A 22438-nucleotide genomic window follows, 5' to 3' on the forward strand; every position below is an offset into this window, starting at 1 on the left:
ACACACCCAAACTCTCCCAGTTTAGCCAGAATACGCCCCGAAAATGAGCCCAACCCCCCCACCCCCGTTTTGCCTTCCCGCCCTGCGAGACAGCCAAGCCCACTTCCACCCGGGATTTTCCCGAACATCTTCATTTCTCCCCCACCTACCCCCCATCCTTGCAAAAGACGTGCCCACGAAAGGCGGTCCACTTGGCCGAGGCCGGAGAAGGGGCTGCTCAAAAAACCCTGCCCCGCACGCAAAAAGAGAGCAGAGGCCCGGGAGCCCAAGAAGCCCCTCCGCGAGCGGCATTTTGATGATTTAAAGAGGTTTATAAATTACTTTCTTATCTGATTCCTTACCTACAATAACCAGCCTGTGGTCACTGAACGCTGAGCCTGCGGCTTCCCAGGCTGGGCGCGCGCCTGCGCGCACGGGGGGCGGACCCGCCTCCTCTGCAGAAACGTACGGGCGAGAAATTGACAAGCGAAGCATATTTAATATACACTGAGCTGGGGCGGGGGCCGCAGCGCGGAACCCCCGCCCCCAGCCTGGGCTGCTTGCAAAATGTAAACCTTCCATTGGAATGAAGGGGCCACTCGCGAAGATGGGCTTCAATTCAGGTGTCTGGGTGTCTAGACCCGAGAGATTGCAAAGCGTATTTCAGTTCGGATTAGGAGTGGGGGTGGGGCTGGGAACGACCACCTAGAGTGCACGTTAAAGGCCACTCCGAACCTGCGTCACGGCCTGCTGGCCCGGGCCGCCTGGAGTCTAAGCGTTCAGGTTGGGGCTGTCTGAATGAATAACTGGGTGCGCAGGGGCCAGGAGCCCAGAGTGCTGAGCGGAGTTTGGGCCGCTCCCTACCTGTTTCATCACACCGCCCTGGGACCTTGTTACAACTCGGACGCCTCCCCCCTGTTTTAGCTAGACAGTGTATGCGGATCCTCCAGACCCAGGAAAGAGTCGTGGGGGTCCAGCGAGGGAAAGCTGTATTCTTCTTTTCCTCACCCCTCTCGCTTGAGGTCACAAATCCAGGATCTTTTTCACTTGCCCAACCCAAAAAACCAGTACAAAGCGCTTAACTCTCCAGTCTGCAGCTGCACGCCCCACTGGGGAAGGAGGGTTCTGAAGGTTGCCCCCTGAAGGATCGGGAAAGAGTTGAGGTTGGGGTGCGTGGAGGACCACCGCTGTCTTTCAGGATCAAATATCTGAGGGGTTTATGTGAAAGAGAGACTAGATGTTTTTTTTTTTTTTTTCCTGCAAGAAGGTGGATGAGCAAAGAGTTAACAGGAAAATTTTGTATTTTTCAGACCTTGCCGCAGGGCATTCAAAACACCTTGTTGGATCTCTGTACTCACCTCAGTAGATCTCAAAATGCCTAGAGGCCCAACAGATGCTGTTCTTACCTTGGGCACCGAACCAATTCTGATCCTGGCCAGCATTTCTTCTCCTAACCTTCCCTCTGATCTTAGAGGCTACTGCTTTTCATGGCTTTCTCCTCAACCCTCCCTACCACTGGAGAACCAAAGTATCCTGATCCATTCACCACGTTCCATGTGCAAAATGAGACGAGGATCTTTGCACTGCTTTCCTCGAAAAATGATGGTGAGGTCAAATTAGTTCATACATTAAAGTATTTTCTACTCATAAAATGTTACATGTGCCTTATAGCATCCAGCACACTGGCTTATACATAATTTCCCAATAAATATTTATAGAGTGAATGAATGATGCCTGCGGGATTGGGATGGAAACAAGATTAGAGAAGTCACTTGCCTAAGGTCATATAGCATTTTTTTTTAATTTTTGGTTTTAGAACTAGGGATAGAGGTTTCCTAGTTCCCAATCCAATGTTCTTTGTTCTCCATGTTCTCGGTGTTCTCCATGGTACATTGCAGGATACTTCTGGGTATAAATTGGATACTTAAAGAGACGATGAGACTGCTAACCTGAACCTCTATGGTAATGAAAAAGATATTCTCTAAGTGCCTCTTATCTTCCTGGGGTGTGTGTCTCTGCCACCTACTTCAACAGCTTTTTAAGAACTGATAAACCTGCAAACCCATAGAAACAGCAACCTATTTTTTAAAATCACAATTGTTGTCGTTTGTAATAAATAAAAATTACTGATAGTGCACATTATATTTAAAAGGGCTAGATATTAGAATCAGAGCATGTTATTTAGTTGCATTTCAGTCACATCTGATTCTTTATGACCTTGTTTGGGATTTTTTTGGGCAAAGATACTGAAGTGGTTTGCCCTGTTCTTTTTTCTATTCGTTTTACAGTTGAGGAAACTGAGGCAAATAGAGTTAAGTGACTCGCCCAGGATGTCACACAACTTGGAGGAGTCTGAGGCCAGATTTGATCTCGAGAAGATGAATCTTCCTAATTCCAAGTCCAGTGCTGTATCCACTGTGCCATCTGGTTCTCCAGAGTTAACAACATTTTAATGCCCAGCATAGCTGGGCCTGCTCACCTTAATTCTGTTAGTTCCCACTTCTTTTTTTTTTTTTTTAATTATACCTTTTTATTGATAGAACCCATGCCTGGGTAATTTTTTACATTATCCCTTGCACTCGCTTCTGTTCCGATTTTTCCCCTCCCTCCCTCCATCCCCTCACCTGGATGGCAAGCAGTCTTATACATGTTAAATATGTTATAGTATATCCTAGATACAATATATGTTTGCAGAACCGAACAGTTTTCTTGTTGCACAGGGAGAATTGGATTCAGAAGGTAAAAATAACCTGGGTAGTTCCCTGAAGCTAATGAATCGCTTGAGTTTTGAGCTATAAAAGGGCTAAATCTTGTGTCCGCACTGAGTCTGGTATTGACCAGGGGAGCCCTGAAAACTCTCTCTCTCTCTCTCTGATTTATGGGTGAGCTGTGAGGTAAAGCGCTTGAGAAGTTCCTTGGAGGAAAGATTCTCCTTGAGCCCTGCCTCTGGGAAAGACGAGCCCCAGGGAATCAAACATTCTGTTATCTAGATGGGTTTGGTTGAGTACCCCTTCTACTTAGCCAAATTGGAGATTCTAACCCCACTGAATTGGAGATTGGTTCAGAGACACTCATTCAACTCCAAGATTGTCTATTCTGATTCCAGGGCAGGCTGCACCCAGCCCCCTTTAAGAACAAGCCCTAGGCTTGTATTATAAAATGAGCCAATTTGGGGCTCAGTCCTTGCAGAGGACCTAATACACCATGTTAAGGAACCTCTCTCTCCCTGGCATAGCAGCAACCTCTGCCCGCTGGAATGACATTCTCTTCCAGCGTTACCCTCTCTTTATCCTCACCTATTTCCCTAGCAAGACTTTATAGCTCTCTGTTGGGATTTCTCTGCTAGAAACTTTACTTCTCTTCTGGGACCTTGCCACTGAGGGATTCAGCCTCTCTAGTCATGCATAGCAAAGGCTGACTTCCCAATGCCAATAATAAACTTCCTTTTACCAGTCTAGCTTTTCGGGTTTGTAAATTCCTTTATGAGGGTCCTCTGTGCCTCCAGAAAGGGGTTCCCACAACTCCCTGCCCTGCGCCAAATCCTAGGGGAATCTAGGGGAGCCAAACCTCTTCAGTATCAGTATGATGAACTTCCAGAGGCAGATTTCCTAAGGAGGGACAGACTGGCATAGAGAGTTGTTAGAAAGATAGCTCTTTCTCCTCTTCCTCCTTCTTCTCCTTCTCCTCCTTCTCGTCTTCCTCTCTTCATCCTCCTCTTCCTCTTCCTGTTCCTCTTTTCTTCCTCCTTCTCCTCCTTTTTTTACTCCTCTTCTCTTCTCCTTTATTTCTTCTTCTCTTGTTCCTCCTTTCCTCCTCCTCCTCCACTTCCTCTTCCTCATTATCATCGATTTAGAACTGGAAGGGATCTACAAAGCCATTTAAGTCTGACCTCTTATTTTGCAGATGAGGACACAGAGACCAAGGAAGGTTAAGTGACATACTTCAAATCACATAAATTGTTAAGTGGCAAAGGAGGGATTTAAACTAAGATCCCCCTAGCTTTAGAGAGCGAGATGGCACAGTGTATACAGCACTGGACTTGGAATCAGGAAGATGAGTTCAAGCCTGGCCTCCGATACTTACTAGCTATGTGACCCTGGGCAAGTCCCTTAACTCTGTTTGCCTTAGTTTCTTCATCTGTAAAATGAACAGGAGAAAGAACAGAGCAAGCCACTTCAGTATTTTTGACAAGAAAATCCCAAACAAGGTCATAAAGAGTCAGATGTGACTGAAATGCAATAAAATAACATCCTCTGACTCTAATATCTAGCCGTCCCCCCCTCTCCTCCTTTTTTTGGTATAATGTATGCTAATAGTGAGTTTTTATTTATCACAAACAATGGCAATTGTGATTTTAAAAAATAGGTTGCTGTTTCTACTGGTTTGCACATTTACAAGTTCTTAGAAAGCTATTGAAATAGGTGACAGAGACACACACCCCAGGAAGATAAGAGGCACTTAGAAAATATCTTTTTCATCACCATAGATCTTCAGGATAGCAGTGTCATAGTCCCTAGAAATACCCAACTTAATGGCTGAATATAGGGAGTACCTGTTGTGTTTCTTCTATTCTACTCAAATGTTCAAAAGATCAGTTTCTGATCCGGAAATATTATTTGGTTCAGTCAGTGCATGAATGCCAGAACCCTCTTTCAGCTAGAAAGATAGGTAGTTAGCAATCTGCTGAACCACAGTATTTCATTTAATTTTGTTGGGGCAGATTCCCCCAAATTGCTGGGTTTCACTCTGCAGGATTTAAGTATTTTGGTCCAAAACACCAAAACTAATCTGTTTATTGCTTCCGGGGCAAGAAATTCCACTTTCCATTTCTTTCTTTTTTCTTTTTTTCCTCCATGCTTTTTCAATGGTTGTCAGCCATTCCCTCAGTTTTATTTTGTTTGCTTTTGTTTTTTAAATGTTTCTTTTAAGCAACAGATTGTACTATTTTGTTTTCTTAAATAATCTTTAACTCTTTTGTTTCATTGGACTGTTTGATCCATTCACATTTAAAGTGATGAGTTATTTTGATATTTTCTTCCATTTAATTGGATTATTGGTTTTTTTCCAAGTTCTGATTTTTCCCACCTCTTCTGCTATAAGTATAGTACTATGTTTCTTCAGTTATTTTAGATTCATCTTTTTTAAGGTGTCCCTATTTCCACTGGCTTGCTTCCCCTCACCCCCTCCTTTGTTACCTCTTTCCTTTGGAGTTTTGCTAATTAGTTCCTTTTTCTTTCTTGCTTTTATCTGCTTATTTAATTCCCCCAGCCTTACTAATCCCATTTATTAATTTTTTAATTAATTTTTTACACCTCTTTCCAAAGAAGGTTTCTTTCATTATGCATTCTCTCTTTGTGTTTACTCTAGATTCTCACTTTCTGGTTCATGACCCATAGAATTATCTTTGTTGTTATTGTTGTTCAGTCATTTATTCTATCATGTTTGCTTCTTCATGATCTAATTTGCATTTTTCTTAGCAAAGATACTAGAGGGGTTTGATATTTCTTTCTCCATCTAATTTTGTAGATGAGGAAACTGAGGCAAACAAGGTTTGGTGGCTTGCCCAAGGTCACACAGCTGTTAAGTATCTGAGGCCAGATTTGAACTCAAGAAGATGAGTATGTAGGCCCACACTCTATCACCTTGCTGGAATTCCTATTTCCCTTCAAATTTCAATTTAGATGATACCTGCTCTATGAGATCCCTGGTCCCCCATCCCTTCAATCCTGAAATTATTTCTTATTTATTTTGTATATAGCTTGCATTTCCTTATCTGCTCATTAGAATTTAAGCTCCTTCAAAGCAGGAGTTATTTTGTGCTTGTCATTGTATCCATAGCCCCTAGCCTTTCAAAGGACTTGTAGCTACTTCAAAGACGTTTGTGGAATTGAATTGTTTTGGTTGTGACAGTGATGGAATTGTTGATTCTTTAGTGCTCAGTGTTAATCGCATCATATTATTGGGAATGAGACTGAATTGGTTGAGATCTTCGGTTGCCATAACAATGGAAATAGTGCGTCTCTCTATACACAAACACAAAGATATCTGCTTATTTTTATATCTTATCTTTGCCAAGACTAGAGTTTTTTCTCCCTTGACTCTGAAATAATTTTAAAAGAAGTATTCAGCATAAGAAGACATGGTAAATCTGCACAAACATATATTAGCTTTTTTTTTTAAAGCCTCTATGAGATACCATTTGAGAATGGAGATAAAGGCTGACAAGTGAAAGAAATGGTATGAATGAACATTGAACTTATTGTGAACTCCTCCCCTTCTAAAAAAAGGAAGAGACAGTTTAATTTTGATTTAATAAAATATATCTTGAATGTTTTGCATGACTTCACATGTATAATTGATAAAATATTGTTTACTTTCTCGCTGGGTAAGGGAGAGGGCAGGGAAAGGGAGAAAATTTGGAACTCAAAATTGAAAAAAAAAGAATGTTAAAATAAATGTTTTTTGAATTGAATCATTTGTTAAATTAGTGGATGGTTATTTCAGGTGCTAGAACATAACTTGTATTTTGCTCTGATGGTGTTTCAGGGACACTTGGTCAACATGATGAAGGGGATTCCCACAATCATAGTTTGGCCCAGCCAGATTCTTAAGAAAATTTCTGTAGACTTTTTGCAGAGTGATACATTCAGGCCACAATGGGAATCAAAAACCTCAGTATTTAGAATATTTCCTATTAGGTTCAGGACTCAAGAACTGGATTGTATAGTTCCCTTCAACAACAACATATCCAAAAAAAAAAAAAAAAAAAAAAAGACTAGCGAGTTGATCAATGTAACCAGTTCTGGGACTTAAATTCATCTTGTATTATTCTCTATGTTTGTGACTTTTGTCCACTTACCCTGTTGCTAATCATATCTTGTGAAATTCCAACTTTAGACTGCTTCCACCATCCTCCTCATTCACTGCTATTCCCAAACAGTGAAATGGAACTGGAGAAAAATCAGTAAATGGTGCTATGTTAAGTAATCTCAGCTGGGTCCTCCCTGAAAGCATAATAATCCTTTTTCTCCTTCCTAATCATTTTGCTGTCTCATTCACCATAGTGGCTATTCTAAACCTTTTCATTCCTCCCCAAGTTTCTCATAGTATCCTTTCCCACCACTCTCTCAGCTGAGAATCTTGCCTAGTACTTCACCAAGACAACTAAGACAATTCTCGAAGTACTCCCTCTTCTCTCCTTCATTTCATTTCGTATCAGATATCTTTCCCTGATATCTCCTTCTTGATTCTTGTCTCATGTGAAGAGGTTGGTCCTTCTTCTTGCCAAGGCAAACACTTGATCCCGTTCCATCTGTTTTCTCCAACAGATGCTCCTGCTATCATCCCCATGCTCTTATTAATCTTCAATTTTTCTTTATCTATTGACTCCTTTTTCCTTTGGCCTACAAAGATTCCTACATCTTTCCCATCCTAAAACAAAACAAAACATCTCCCTTGATCTGACAATCCCCAGGAACTATCGTATTCTATTGTTTCTCTCTTTTCTGACTAAACTCTAGAGAAAGCCACCAGAGAGGACTTAGTGTCTCCTCTTCCCCACCTCTTACTCTCACAATTATCTTCAGTCAGGTTTCAGTCCCATCACACAACTGAAATTGCCCTTTCCAAAGTTGTCTATGATCCAAGGCAAATATCATCAGACACAAAAACACAAAAATATCTTAATTGCCAAGTCTCATGGTCTTTTTTCAATCTTCATGCTTCTTGATTTCTTGGAAGTCTTAGACACTGTCGATAATTTCTCCACTCTAGGTTTTCCTTCCACTGCTCTCTCCTGGTTTTTCTACTACCCTGTCTGACCCTCAGCCTCCCACCGCAAAGTTTAACTCCACCCAACCTTTCCACTGTGCCCTATGGAATGCCTGTTCCATAGACATTAAACTTCCCTTTATCCTAAATTTCCCCTACTCTTCATCTATTAGCTCTTATTGAAATGTGACTTCCCCCAGATGGCAAAGACACCCCTTGACCAGCTTTTCCAGTACTGGCTGCATCTTCATTCATTCTCTGCTTACTGGTGGAAGCAGAAAAGTTGGAATACTCCTTGCTCCCCATTGGCACTTCCAAGTTTTCACCCTACTTCTCTCACTCATTAATCTCTCTTCCTTTGAGGTTCATGCTCCTCACTTATTAAAATCCTGGTAGCTGTTGTCTACAAGTACTCCTGGGTCACTCCCTTTCCTTTCTCAATGAATTTGGTACCTGACTCCCAATTTTTCTCTTCCTCCACGACTACCTTCACACTAGGGGTCTTTAACATAAATATTTACTCTCCTTCAAAAATGCTAACTACAGAGTTCCTCAACCTTCACCTTTCCCATGATTCCCACTTCCCCTCCATCACATAGTACCTGTATATAGTTAATATACAAATGTAAATGTTTTCTGACTTGATTTGATTCTAGCTAATCTTTAGATCTCAAAGGTGAAATCAAGAAGAAAGACACTAAGGCTCCAGCAAATGCCCACAGCTAGTTCCAGCAACAAGGGTGTGATAGTTTTCCCCCTTGTTGGAGGTCTTCAAATAGATGTTGGATAGCAACTTGTCAGGAATATTATTGAGTAATCCTTTTCAGGTGAGGTGCGGACTAGTCCTCTGACCTCCCATTCAAATCTGAGATTTGTGGTACTAGAAAGTTATGAAGTGGGGAAGATAGCTACTCATTCTAGTCTCTGTTAAGGGTTAGGCAAATTGGGTGAATGTTGAAAATTATTCATGCATTTATTTTGAAAATAAAAAGCTTTAATAGCTTTAATTTTAAAAAAAAGATAAAAGGGAGGGAATCTGAAAAAAAAATGGATTAGGCAAATCCTGATAAATATCCTTAGAAATATGGGACTGTTTAACAAACCATAACTAGAAATTCCTTTACCTGGGGACAATTCGTTTGTTCGTGGGTATATGGGGCAGTTCTAAGATATGACTGTATCTGAAGATGGATCCAGAGAACTGAAGATACCAAAGGCTATTGATGACAGCAACAAGAATCTGGACAAGGTAGAGTGAATGTTAAAGGAGAGAACAGTAAGAACTGATTGTGGATCACTAGATAGTATTTTCACTTTTTTTGCTATTTGCTTGCATTTTGTTTTCGTTCTCATTTTTTTCTTTTTGATCTGATTTTTCTTGTGCAGCATGATAATTATAGAAATATGTATAGAAGAATTGCACATGTTTAACATATAATTGGATCATTTGCCATCTAGGGGAGGAAATGAGGGGAAGAGAGGAAAAAAATTGAAACACAAGATTTTGTAAGGATGAATGTTGAAAATTATCTATGCATATGTTTTGAAAATAAAAAGCTTAAAAAATAAAATAAAATATAAACAATAAAAATAGAGGAGCATTCCAGAGAACATGATGGGAAAAAAAAAAAAGAGAATAGAGGATAGAAACTGGGAAGGGCTAGGGCTGAGTTTATTTTTGGGTCTGGATGTGGCATCCAGAATTTTTCCCTTCCCTTCTCATCCCTCCTCCAGAGAGTGTACTGGTTTGGGAGATTCCATTTGGTGGGGGTTCACAAATGGCATTCTACTCCAATGGACACGCAGTTCTGGGAGAGAAGCATGATGGCCACAATACTTTGGGGATTTGACAACTCAAAAGAGGAAAAAGGGAACGGAACAGATTGGCAGATTAGTCCTGGGAGGAACAAAGCATGCCTGGGACAAAGCCCTGGGCCATCTAGTGCTGGTTTAACAATCTGGTTTCATCAATTGCTTTTATATTTAAATGAAGCATCACACCCCGAACGTGGATGCAGCCAAATTTTTTTTTCTGATAAAGGAAAGAGGCAATACTATACCCAGATCCATCCCCAAAGAATAATGGCAAATGGAGCAATTGCTCTGGGCTGATGCAAGGAGACCATATTTCTGGTATATTTGGAGTATGAGATTATATATTGTTAATACAAACTAAGTAGGTGTCATTTTGGCCCTCAGGACACGTGCAGCGGAATTGGAGCCCAAAGCTTTAGAAGGAAAGACTGGCTGAGTACACTTCTCACTGTTATTATCTCACAGGCCTGGAGCCTTGACCTGATTTCCAGGTGAAACTAGTTAGATTCAGCAGCTTATCACTAGCTCCAGACATTCTCTTGATATCTTTATAGTAGTTTTAGATAATAGCTTACTCTGCCTTAAAAAATAAGTCCTTTATTAAAACCTGGAAATGGCTTAGAGTTTGAAGGGCACCAAGACACCAGGGACATCTAATTCTCTTGTCGGTGGTGACGTATCCAAGGTCACAGAGACAGAGAAAGGGGAAGAGGCAGGATTTGAACCCAAATCTTTTGACAATAGAATGGACAACGTATGTATGTATAGAATGTATCTAATGTACTATGTAAGATGGGCAAGCTGTCTCACCTAGGAAATATCACGAGGGGCAACAAGATAAATTCACAGACATAATGAAATAATGACAATACTAGCTTTTACAAAGGACTTTAATGTTGATAAAACTTTTTTACTAGTTTAGTAGTTACTCATTTGATCTTCACAATAATCCTGAGAGGAAGGTGCGATTATTATCCCCATTTTACAGATGAGGCAACTCAGACATAAAGAGATTATGTAGCTGCCCAAAGCCCCAGAGTGGAAGAATGTCTAAGTCTAGGTTGGAACTCATTTCATCCTGGCTCTAGGTCCAGGGCTCTAACCCTGGGCAGCCTCACTGACTTCAGGAACAGATCAGTAGAGAAAGAAAAGGAGAAGGTCAGAGATTCCCACCGGAGTGAATACAATGATGTGTTTGTTTCCAAATCACTCAGTGACCCAGTGTAGGTCCTAGGTCCCATGGGGAGTTCTTCAGAGCCCTTATGAGACTTGGAATTTTTCCGATTGCTTGCTGTCTTGGGAGAGGGAGAAAAATTGGCAACGCAAGGTTTTGCAAAGGTGAAATGTTGAAAACATTGCATATATCTGGAAAAAAATACTCTTAAAAATAAAATAAAATATGAGACTTGCAATGAGACTGGAAGAACTGGCAGCAGTGATTCATGAATGCATGTCTGCCTGCATAAGTCTATCTGTCAAAAGGACCTGAGATTTTTATCTATGTGCATATGTAAAGAATACAGGGATTTTTTTGCTGTGGCAGTAGGGGTGGAGGTCATCAGCTTCACCTGTTGCATTCCAGCATTAATGTCTCCTTGAGGCTTATTGAAACAACAAAGTAATTTGCAGGGTTGAGCGCTAGCTGCCATGATGGAAGTTGGAAGGGAAATGAGAAGCATGCATTTATTCCCAGTCTAAGAAAGAGTCAGGGGAAAGTGTGCATCATGTGTATAGTGGGAGAGAAGAGAGGGTTAGGGCACATGGGGCACACTCTGAATCAAGGGAGAGAAGAAATGAATTTATTTACCCTGATCCACTTAAGAGTGAGGAGACTGGAAGGGAGGGAAAGAAGGAGGTATGGGGTATATGATATAAGCAAGATCTTGACATCTGACTGAACAATCTTTTTGTGTGACAGTCAAGAGTAGTATATTTAGACATGACCAATAAAAGAACTGGAAATATGTTGATAAGCCCTGGACTTATTGTCCAAGAGGGGTTTTATAAGAGTCATATTCTCCTTGAGGAAAAAATAGTAAGCAGTGACATATGACAACTTTAATAAATAGCAATTAAGTGGTGCAGGGAATAGAGTAGTGGACCTGGAGATGGGAGGACTTGAGTTCAAATCTGGATTAGATACTAACATATAACTTGGGCATAGTTTTTTATTCTTCATTTTCCTCATCTGTAAAATGGGGATTATAACGGTACCTATTTGACAGAGTTGTGAAGATCAACCTGAGATATTTGCAAAGTGCTTAGTATAGTATTAGGCACATAGTGGGCACTATCAAAATGTTAACTATTATTTATTATTTTTTAGCAATTCAGAAGAGAAATAGTGAAAAGCAATTTTGAAAGCATAGGGAGGAACTCCTTCAAATGATAGGTAAAATAGAATAGTAACAGCAAGGAGAGCTCCAAGATCATTAAACAGTTTTCTGTTCTGGAGCATACCATTTCTAGGGGAACTACTCATGTATCTACTATCATGAGAATCTCCTTAACTTTTTTCTCTCTCAGGTTCAGCATGAGATATTTTTGGTCATAAAAATTATGGAAGTATGGCTCAATCCCCCATTTGGTATCTTCTCAGAGAAAGCAAGAATTGGTAAGTCAAATTGCAGGTGATTTAATTGAGAAAGAAGAGAAAAGTAAAGAACAATGAAAATAATTCAATCATTCTCCTCCTCCTCCTCCTCCTCCTCCTCCTCCTCCTCCTCCTCCTCCTCCTCCTCCTCCTCCTCCTCCTCCTCCTCCTCCTCCTCTTCTCCTCCTCCTCCTCCTTCTCCTCTTCTTTTTCCTCCTCCTCCTCTAGCTCACCTATACAAAAACAATATAAATCTCTCATAATGGGAAGGAAAAAATTTTTTGAGTAAATCTCCAAAGTGAAGTATCAGGCTCCCTTGGTGAAACTCCACATTTCTCTTGATTCTCTCTGCTACTATTATTCATTCAAATCTTGCTTTCTGATGCAGTTCTCTTACCCCAAAGCTAAAAGTCACTGTTTTTCCACAGAGTTACTACTGAAACTTCTTTCTGTAGTTGCATCTTTCTAGAGGAGTATTATGACTCTAGTAAGACCATCTGGGCCAATATGCCTGGAGCTAATAATATATTCTTGGCTTTTCTATTTTAAGATTATACTTGTCTGTTACACAAAAAGGTTTCTCTCAAGCAATTGTTGAGGTCTTGCTGCCTCATCCTTTCCCCTTCATAGAAACATTCCAGTCCTTATTCCTAGCTGAAAAATTTTTTTTCTTTATATTATTCCTGGTTGAGAGGACAAATTATTGCTTTCCTCCAGCCTCATAATTGTCACTTCCTGAACAAGCCGCCTCTCCTTGTCCTTCACTAAGTCTTTCTGATGCTTTACCAAATACATGTAAAGATAGATTTCAACATTTTTTATAAGATTTTGTGTTCCAAATTTTTTCTCCTTTTCTTTCCTTTCCCTTTCTTTCTACATCACTTTTCATTTGTCCTTCCATTCCTCATCATGTCCCAGGCATGGGTGTTTAGGCTCACAAAATGGCCCTGTAGCTTCAGGAAGTTTCAGTGAAGCACTTAGTAATGGGATGGGGGTAGGAGGAGAAAAAGAGCTAATGATTTTTGCCCTTCATTCCTGCCATCACAGGAAAAAAAAATCCCAGTCTTCCTTACACACAAAAGAGGTTGTAACTACACCACAGGGTACTCAAAGTCCCATGGGACCCTATGACTGTCCTGTTGAACACCAACTTTTCCTTCCTCCCTCCCTTCCTTCCTCCCTCCCTCCCTCCCTCTCTCCCTTCTCTTTCTTTCTTTCTTTCTTTCTTTCTTTCTTTCTTTCTTTCTTTCTTTCTTTCTTTCTTTCTTTCTCTTCTTTCCTCATTTTGTTCTTTCTTTCTTCTAAATAGTATTTTATTTTTTCAAATACATGTAAAGATAGATTTCAACATTTTTTATAAGATTTTGTGTTCCAAATTTTTTCTCCTTTTCTTTCCTTTCCCTTCTCCAAGACAGAAAGCAATTTGATAAAGTTTATATATATATAATCCTTTTAAACATATTTCCATCTTTGTCATGTTGTATAAGAAAAATCAGAAGAAAAGGGAAAAAACCATGAGAAAGAAAAAGCAAACAAACAAAAAAGGTGAAAATCCTATGCTTTGATCCATATTCAGTCTTCATAGTTCTCTCTCTGGATTCAAATGATATTTTCTCTTATAAGTCTATTGGAACTGTCTTTGAGCTCCAATTTTCTATTTCAAGTCATTCCTTTTAAACAGACTCGGGAATTGGGGAAATGGTATAATTTATCTTAGAGATAGTCCTAGGCCTTCACACTACAGATGACAGCCCAAAATTAATTTACCATGTTTTGACTTTCTGTTCCTAATTAATCTCCTGGATTCTGGGCTTTCGCTTCTCTAAAGGATGCTTTTCAAAGCAGTCAAATAATGTTTGAAGGAAATAGGTCTGAATGTGTCACTCCTGGATCAAAAAACTTTCAGTGGCTCCCTATTGTCTCTAGGATAAAATACCATCTCCTGCTTAGCCTGATATCAACAACAACAATAACAACAACAAAACCAAGGACATTTAAGTACCCTTCATTGTGGCTCTACCTCTCTTTGTCTAGTGTAATTGTGACCAGGTATTCATGGTCCATGGGGACTTGAAGAGTCAGACACGAATGACTGAACAGTAAGTCATTTAGCCTCTGTTTGCCTCAGTTTTCTCAACCATATAATGGAAATAATAATAGTACCTACCTCCCAGAGCTATTTTTAGGATCAAAAAGATAGCATTTGTAAGTTGCCTGGCACATTTGTTTAGTCATTTTTCCATTGTGACTGTGTTTGAGGTTTTCTTGGCAAAGATACTGGAGGGGTTTGACATTACCTTCTCTAGTTCATTTTACAGATGAGGAAACTGAGGGAGGCAAGGTTAAGTGATTTAAATTCTTGTTTCCTTCCTTTAATTTCCCCTTACCTGTCTGGTGTAGTGAAGAGAATACTGCTCCAAGAGTCTGAAGAGTTGGGTTTCTATTCTAGCTCTGATACTACATAAAGTAACATGGGTGAGTTGTATTTCCTCTTTCCTTTGGGATGAGAGGATCCTTTTTTAGCTCAAAATCAGTCATCTCATTGTCTTCATTTCATGTTACTCTCCTTCACATAATCTCCCTTTTGGTCTAGCACAATGATTGACTCTTCCCTGAATTTGGCAATTCAACTCTCACAATTAGAAGCATACACCATCCTCCTGGACTGGGATGTCTTCCTTCTTCAAGGATCATTATCTTCTAGCTCAGGTGCCTCCTACTCTTTGAAGATTTCCCTCTTAGTATCTTCTATCTCTTCAAAACCCCTTCTATGTCCTGATCAGTCTTAGTGTATTCTCCAGTAGAAGGTAAACTCCATGATGGCAGAGAATATTTTATTTCTTTCTTTGTGTTTCCAGAGATTTGCACACTAATGTGCTTCCTTAAAGGTTTCTTGGATTGAATTGATCTTGGTCTTCGAATATAGGTGTGTCTGATGAGCTAGGATTATACTTCAAACAAAATAACAACACGTTTCACTGTTAGAAGGGGCTTTCGCAGTCATCTAGTTCTAACTGTCCTTGGATAGGAACCTCTTCTAAGACATCTCCAAGAGTTCATTGGGCTACCATGTGAAGAATTCATCATTTTTCAGGATGACAGATTCCACTTCTGGATGAGTCTAATTTTAAGGAAGTCTTTTTTTATATGGGAGTGTGCAGAGGCCCCATGTTTCCACACAGTGATTGGGTTCAGACAAACCCCCATTAGAGGAAATTTTACTGAGACTAAATTACCTGCCAGAAACCTGTGGGCAGAAAATGTTTGTGGCAGCCCTGTTTGTAGTGGCTAGAAGCTGGAAAATGAAAGGATGTCCATCAATTGGAGAATGGTTGAGTAAATTGTGGTATATGAACGTTATGGAATATTATTGTTCTGTAAGGAACGACCAGCAGGATGAATACAGAGAGGACTGGCGAGACTTACATGAACTGATGCTGAGTGAAATGAGCAGAACCAGGAGATCATTATATACCTCAACAACGATACTGTTTGAGGATGTGGACCTCTTTGATAAAGAGAGCCTTAATTGATCAAAGATGGACAGAAGCAGCTACACTCAGAGAAAGAACACTGGAAATGAATATAAACTGCTTGCATTTCTGTTTTTCTTCTCGGGTCATTTATACTTTCTGAATTCAATTCTCCCTGTGCAACAAGAAAACTGTTTGGTGCTGCACACATATATTGTATCTAGGATATACTGCAACCCATTCAACATGTAAAGGACTCTTGCCATCTGGGGGAAGGGGTGGAGGGAGGGAGGGGAAAAATCGGAACAGAAGTGAGTGCAAGGGATAATGCTGTAAAAAATTACCCTGGCATGCGTTCTATCAATAAAATATTATTAAAAAATTTAAAAAAACATATACATAAAAACAAAAAATAATAAAAAAAAGAAAAATGTTTCAAAAAAAAAAGAAAAAAGAAAAAAAGAAACCTGTGGGCAGGCTGAGTCACTGTGGGTATAACACACAGTTTATATTCTTTTTTTCCCCCCAGTTTATATTCTGATAGAATAGACTTTGTTTTTTTTTTTTTTTAATTTTATTTTATTTCTCCATTTTTGATTGAGTAGGCTTTTAATTTAATTTTATTTCCCCCCCCCCCCAGTTTTTATTCTGATTGAGTAAGCTTTTTATTTTATTTTATTTCTCCAGTTTTTATTCTGATTTGAGTAGACTTTGGTTTTTTTTTTAATTTTATTTTTTTCCCCCAGTTTTTATTCTGATTGAGTAGGCTTAAGCTGGAAGGTATGGATTCAGCTGTGAAGAGTGATGCTTCAGACCATGCCAAAGCTACATGGATGTAAGACAAGTAAGCACAGGGAGTGGAGACAGTAGAGACATGGAGAGATGCAGCGAAAATGTTCCCTTTCAATATTCAAGAGAAGTTGAGGGTTCCCCTAGGATTGCTGCTGTACTAACAAAAACAATACTGTAGTTGCTATACCAAGAAGGCATGGTTCCCAACACTGCTGCTGGAATGAACTGGAAGGAGAGCGAACCAAGGAGAACCTGCTCTGCACACCAATTACTTTCACCTTGCTGTGTGTAGACAATGTCCCTCTCCTGCCATTTTGGGCAGATAGAGAAGTTCACTGGGGGCTGACTAGCACGCCTGAGACATTTGGGATGGCAGCTATTTGGGAATGAGTGCCAAAAGCGTTTCACACTTGATCCAATTATTTGTTATTACCTCATCTTTCTGTTTTAATTAAGTGTGATTGCTTTGAATCCATGTATCATCTGGTTTGGTCTGGTATAGAGAGAATATTAGTGAGGAGCTTGGAGCTATGGATTTGAATTGGCAAGGAACTAATGAACTTAGATGTAGATAAAATGGAGAGCAAATCTAGGAGGGTTGGGCAACACTACAGAGAGTGGCAATCTGTCTTTGCAAATCCTGCTTCTAGTTTCCAACTGCGGGATCTAGGATAACAAGTTTAAGCTCTCTTTTAAATACTTGAAATTATTATCATGTTCCTGACTAAGTCTTCTCATCTCTAGACAAAATATTCCCAGTTAACTTGATAGATTGTCAAATGAATGGCTTTCACTCTCTTGTCCATAATAATAATAGTTGGCATTTGTATAGCATTTTAAGATTTGCAGAACACTTTATACATCTTATTTCATTTGATCTGCGCAATAGTTTTTGTGAGGAAAGTGCTATTATTGCCCTCATTTTACAGATGAAGAAACTAAGATTGAGATATGTTGGAACATTTGCCTAAGGTCACATGAATGTTAAGTGTTGGGGCAGGATTAACTAAAACTTCCTGAATCTCTATGTATTGCACCATTTTAGCTGTTTCTAATCTCTTTCTTATAATATATCTCCCAGAACTTATGTTAAATACATGTCAAATGTATCCTGAACAGGGAAGAGTAAAATGGGACGTTTACCTCCTTCATTCTGCACAATCCAATGCAATACACTACAATGTGCCACATACAGAGTACAAAGGGTAGTGAGATGGCAAAGTATATACAATGCCAGACTTGGAGTCAGCAAGACTCATCTTCCTGAGTTCAAATCTGACACTTAGTAGCTATGTCACCAAGCCCCTTAATCTTGTTTGCCTCATTTTTCATATCTATAAAATGAGCTGAGAAAGGAAATCATAAATCACTCTAGTGTCTTTGCAAAAACAAAACAAAACAAAACACCAAAAAACAAAAAAACAAAAACAAAAACAAAACAACCCAAATACCTCAAAATACAACAACAAAAACTAAACTCAATCCCAAATGGGATCGTGAAGAATCAGACTTGACTGGAAAATGAGTGAACAATATGTTCTACACATTGTGTTAAATGCAAGGAAAACAAATATGATACAGTCCCTCCTCTCAAGGAACTTACAATCTAATGAAGGAAGACGACTCACAAAAGGAAACTGGGAAGAGAGAAGTACAAAGGGTATGAGGTTGAGTGGAAACCAAGCAATGGTGCTGGTGGCAAATGAAAATTTGTCTGGATCTCCTTTTTAAAGGAAGGTTTTGGGCAGGGGAGACTTTTTTGGTTTCTCCTTCTGCCTTCCAATCAGAGGGGCAGAGTCCACAGAGGGTATGTACTGATGAGGTTGACTACTGAAGCAAAAGCAAATTATGATGATGAGTTTTCTGTTAATGAATGATTTATTTTTTTGAGAGAGCATATAATGGAGGAGTCAAATCCAGTCAAATCCAAGACCAAATGCAGATGGTGGGAAATGAAGACATTATACTTCTTTAAATGCAGCCTAAGATATCATTAACTTTTTTAACTGTGTGAAGATTAGTCTTTTACTAGGCTACAGGTAACAGAAGCAGTTCCATGTTTGTGCACTGACTCACTTGCACCAGGAAGTTCCTATATGCCCAATAACTGGTTCAGTCAGCTTCATCTAAGCCAGATATTCAAGGCTCTCCTAATCATAATCTGTTTAGCAAAATTTCCTAACCACAATACCCTGTAGCTGAGATGGATGGAATTTCAGCCCAGTCGATGGCTGATTGGCTGGTGACTGCTCCAATGATGCCCCTCCCACTTGGTCTCTGTGAAGCTGTCTAGAAACTCCAAACATGTATGGAGATTTTGAACCCAGAGTTTTGCTTCTTGGTCTGGGTATGCTCCCAGGACTGGCAAAAGGGCTGGGGAGCACCCTTGCACAACTATGAATAATAAACTGTCTGACGCGGGATCCCAGAGCATTTAGACTGTTTTAATTCACTCTTGGCTCCTATTGAAACTGCAAATCCCTAAAACCTCCAGATCTGTATCAGGTGAATTGTTGATTAGCAAAGTTTACTCCATCTTGTCCCCATAGAATTTGAACTCAAATGTAGAATGCCATATACTGTATTAAATTTTCCCTTGTTAGAATTAGTCCACAGTTTTCTTCTGGCCTGTAGGAAACTATCATCCATTGTATTAGCTTCTTCTCCCCACCAATATGTCATCTATATTCCATCTGTGTCTTCATCCAAGTCCCTTTTTAAAATCAAACACTCCAAAGACCTGAATCTGAATTGACATCATCCAATTAATGACTACTTATTGGGTTTAGTCATTTCAGCCAGTTCCAAATCTGCTCAATTGTATAATCATCTAGCCTGTAATTCTTTATTGCTAATAATAATATGAGCAGCTCCGTCAAATACCTTGCTGAAACCTGTCTTGTCAAAAGATAGAAAGAGGCCATTTCCCTCCATTTTATTCTCTATGCAACATCCTTCTGTTCTCCATTCCATGTTGGATTACATCAATTTTCTATCTCAAGGAAAGTATGGAAAGATGCCCTTTCTTTCTCAACTTTTTTTGTAGACTGTAATGCAAAAAAGGTAAAGGAAATTAATATGTTTTGGCTCTTACATTCATCATCTTTTGTTTACCATTCCCACTGTCCTCACTCTAATTCAGACATTTCTTTTTTGCTTGGCCTATTGTAATACACTCCAAACACCACTTTTTCTTTCTTTCTTTCTTTTTTTTTTTTTAACTTTTTATTGACAGAACCCATGCCAGGGTAATTTTTTACAGCATCATCCCTTGCACTCACTTCTGTTCCGATTTTTCCCCTCCCTCCTTACACCTCCTCCCCCAGATGGCAAGCAATCCTTTACATGTTGAATAGGTTACAGTATATCCTGGATACAATATATGTGTACAGAACTGAACAGTTTTCTTGTTGCACAGGGAGAATTGAATTCAGAAGGTATAAATAACCTGAGAAGAAAAACAGAAATGCAAGCAGTTTATATTCATTTCCCATTGTTCTTTCTTTGGGTGTAGCTGCTTCTGTCCATCATTTATCAATTGAAACTGAATTAGCTCTCCTTATCGAAGAAATCCACTTCCATCAGAATACATCCTCAAACAGTATTGTTGTTGAGATATATAATGATCTGGTTCTGCTCATCTCACTTAGCATCAGTCCATGTAGGTCTCGCCAGTCCTCTCTGTATTCATCCTGCTGGTCATTCCTTACAGAACAATAATATTCCATAACATTCATATACCACAATTTACTCAACCATTCTCCAATTGATGGGCATCCATTCATTTTCCAGCTTCTAGCCACTACAAACAGGGCTGCCACAAACATTTTGGCACATACAGGTCCCTTCTTTAAGATCTCTTTGGGGTATAAGCCCAGTAGTAACACTGCTGGGTCAAAGGGTATGCACAGTTTGATAACTTTTTGAGCATAGTTCCAAAGTGCTCTCCAGAATGGCTGGATGTGTTCACAATTCCACCAACAATGTATCAGTGTCCCTGTTTTCCCACATCCCCTCTAACATTCCGCATTGTCTTTCCCTGTCATTCTAGCCAATCTGACAGGTGCAAACACCACTTTTTCATCCCTAATCTTTCTTTTTTTTCAGATCTCTGGTCATAAACTCCATGCCAATTTACAGAGAGCCGCAGTATCCCAAGTCCCCTAAAGAGATGAGAGTTTTGTTGGCAACATCAGGAGCCACATTGCAAGCCATCAACAATCCCAGGGCTCTTCCCTTCCCATTGCCTAAAAAATAAAGTTTAAACTCTTTAGTCTAGAATTCAATGACCTCTGGGAATCTGCCCCAAGCTACCTTCCTGACACTAGTTTCTTCTCTTCATCAAGGTAGTGCAGTGGTTAGACTGGGCCTGGAGTCAGGAAGACTCAATTTTCTGAATTCAGATCTGGCTTTACACATTTACTAGCCGTGTGATCATGAGCAAGTCACTTAATTCTGTTTGTTTCAGTTCCTCATTTGTAAAATGAGCTGGAGAAGAAATGGCACCTTTGCCAGGAAAATCCCAGAAGGGATCACAGTGAGTTGGGCACAACTCCCCTGTACAGTTTTTATTTCCATTGTCAAGACACTATTAGGAGACGCTCTGTTTTCCAGAGCCAAGGCCCAGCAAGCAAGCTGTGAACTTAGCTTGGCAAAACAACAATTCTTTGTGCTCACCTGAAACCGGTGATCTCTGTGCTCAGGCAAGCATCAACTGGCCTAGACCTGAAGCTCTCTATGTAAGGACTTTTTGTCACTAGGGACCTTGCCTCATTGTTGCTGTTGTGCCTCCTGACTATTGCTATACAATCCATTTTTTATCCAGTCACAAGTATATATAAATCAAGATTCAGTTGCAAGTACCCTCACAAGGGGTGCAGGCCCCTGCATATGTGTTTGATCTGTCTGTTTTCCCTCATTTTGAAATTAAATTTGTTTAATTCCTAACTCTCCTATCTCTAACCTACTCTGTTCAACTCCCACCATCCAGAAGTAAGACAGTTTCCATCCAGCTGACACCATCAAGCCAAACTACTTACTGTCTTTGTAACATGTTTTCACGTTTTCCTTTCTATGATTTTGCTTATGTTTATTACTTCTACCTGGAATGCTTTTGCCACTTTTCTTCCTGAAGAAATGCTACCCATCCTTCAAGGCCTAGCTCAAATGCTTTCTTCCCTCTTATTTCCTACTTATAACCGAATCCTCATAACACTTTATTTGTATCTTTTTTGGGTTCTTAGCACATTCTTCCAGGTATTACTTTTTTTTTTTTGGGGGGGGGTGCACATTTAATCCCCTGTACCAGATTGTAAGATCTTTGGGGACAATATCTTGGCTAAATCCATTTTTGTGCTCCTGTCAGTAACATATACAGACTTCTGAAAATTGTTTTACAAAGTTCCAGTGAAGTTGTGAGTTTATTGAAGTGGATATTTTCTTCAATAATAGAGACTGCAACTTATCCATGATAATCATCCCATATGATAATGACTCATATTCTACAATGACTTTGCTGTGGGGAGTTCACTCAATATTCTGGGGACTGTCCTCATGTTCTGTTGAGTTTGTGAGGCTATTGATAGAACACATGGCTTGTCTATTTACTCTTACCACATTATCTTTTTTGACCATGATTCTTTAATATCATCCATTATACAACTATTTCTCTTAAAATTAAAAAAAATTAACTTCATTTATCTAGCATAGGCTTATTCATTTATCTCTGCAATATATCTCTCATCTCAGGCTGAATCACTCTATCTTGCTGGTGTTTGAAGTGTAGCAATCATTCAGGCATTCGGTCTCAATAATCATTTTTTTTTCCAACCTTGGTTAGTTGGTTCCTCCACAAGCAACCTTATCTTCTCTTCACTCATGGAGGATCATCATTTTGGTGGTAGACTTAATATGGACACTTGATTAGTATAATCCAGTTCAGCTCAGAACTCTTTATTTCAATCTAAACCAACCTCAAGTTCTCTAGTAGAAAGGATTAAAATCCACCATGTTTGGT

The 22438-nt window shown here is 39.6% G+C and overlaps 1 protein-coding gene and 1 long non-coding RNA gene across 6 annotated transcripts in view; one reads left to right on the top strand and one right to left on the bottom strand.

The window, feature by feature from the left end:
- The window catches only part of L3MBTL1 (L3MBTL histone methyl-lysine binding protein 1), a 71463-nt gene extending 70902 nt beyond the window's left edge, over positions 1-561 (bottom strand). For 3 of the 5 annotated variants that reach the window (XM_051979100.1, XM_051979099.1, XM_051979101.1), the window contains exon 1: positions 342-419. Coding sequence is in view for 1 of the 5 variants with exons in the window: in XM_051979098.1 (XP_051835058.1) it covers positions 342-561 (220 nt within the window). In the remaining 4 variants the exon portion in view is untranslated. Of the gene's footprint in view, positions 1-341 lie in introns of all 5 variants that reach the window. The other 2 variants (XR_007950814.1, XM_051979098.1) reach the window with 1 other exon arrangement.
- On the top strand, positions 512-12178 carry LOC127550321 (uncharacterized). The gene is made up of 3 exons (XR_007950856.1): positions 512-602; positions 1290-1584; positions 12091-12178. It is a non-coding gene; the product is annotated as an uncharacterized LOC127550321 (long non-coding RNA).
- The last annotated feature ends 10260 nt before the right edge of the window (positions 12179-22438 follow it).

The sequence above is a fragment of the Antechinus flavipes genome, chromosome 2, assembly GCF_016432865.1.
Source record: "Antechinus flavipes isolate AdamAnt ecotype Samford, QLD, Australia chromosome 2, AdamAnt_v2, whole genome shotgun sequence".
Lineage (NCBI taxonomy): Eukaryota > Metazoa > Chordata > Mammalia > Dasyuromorphia > Dasyuridae > Antechinus > Antechinus flavipes.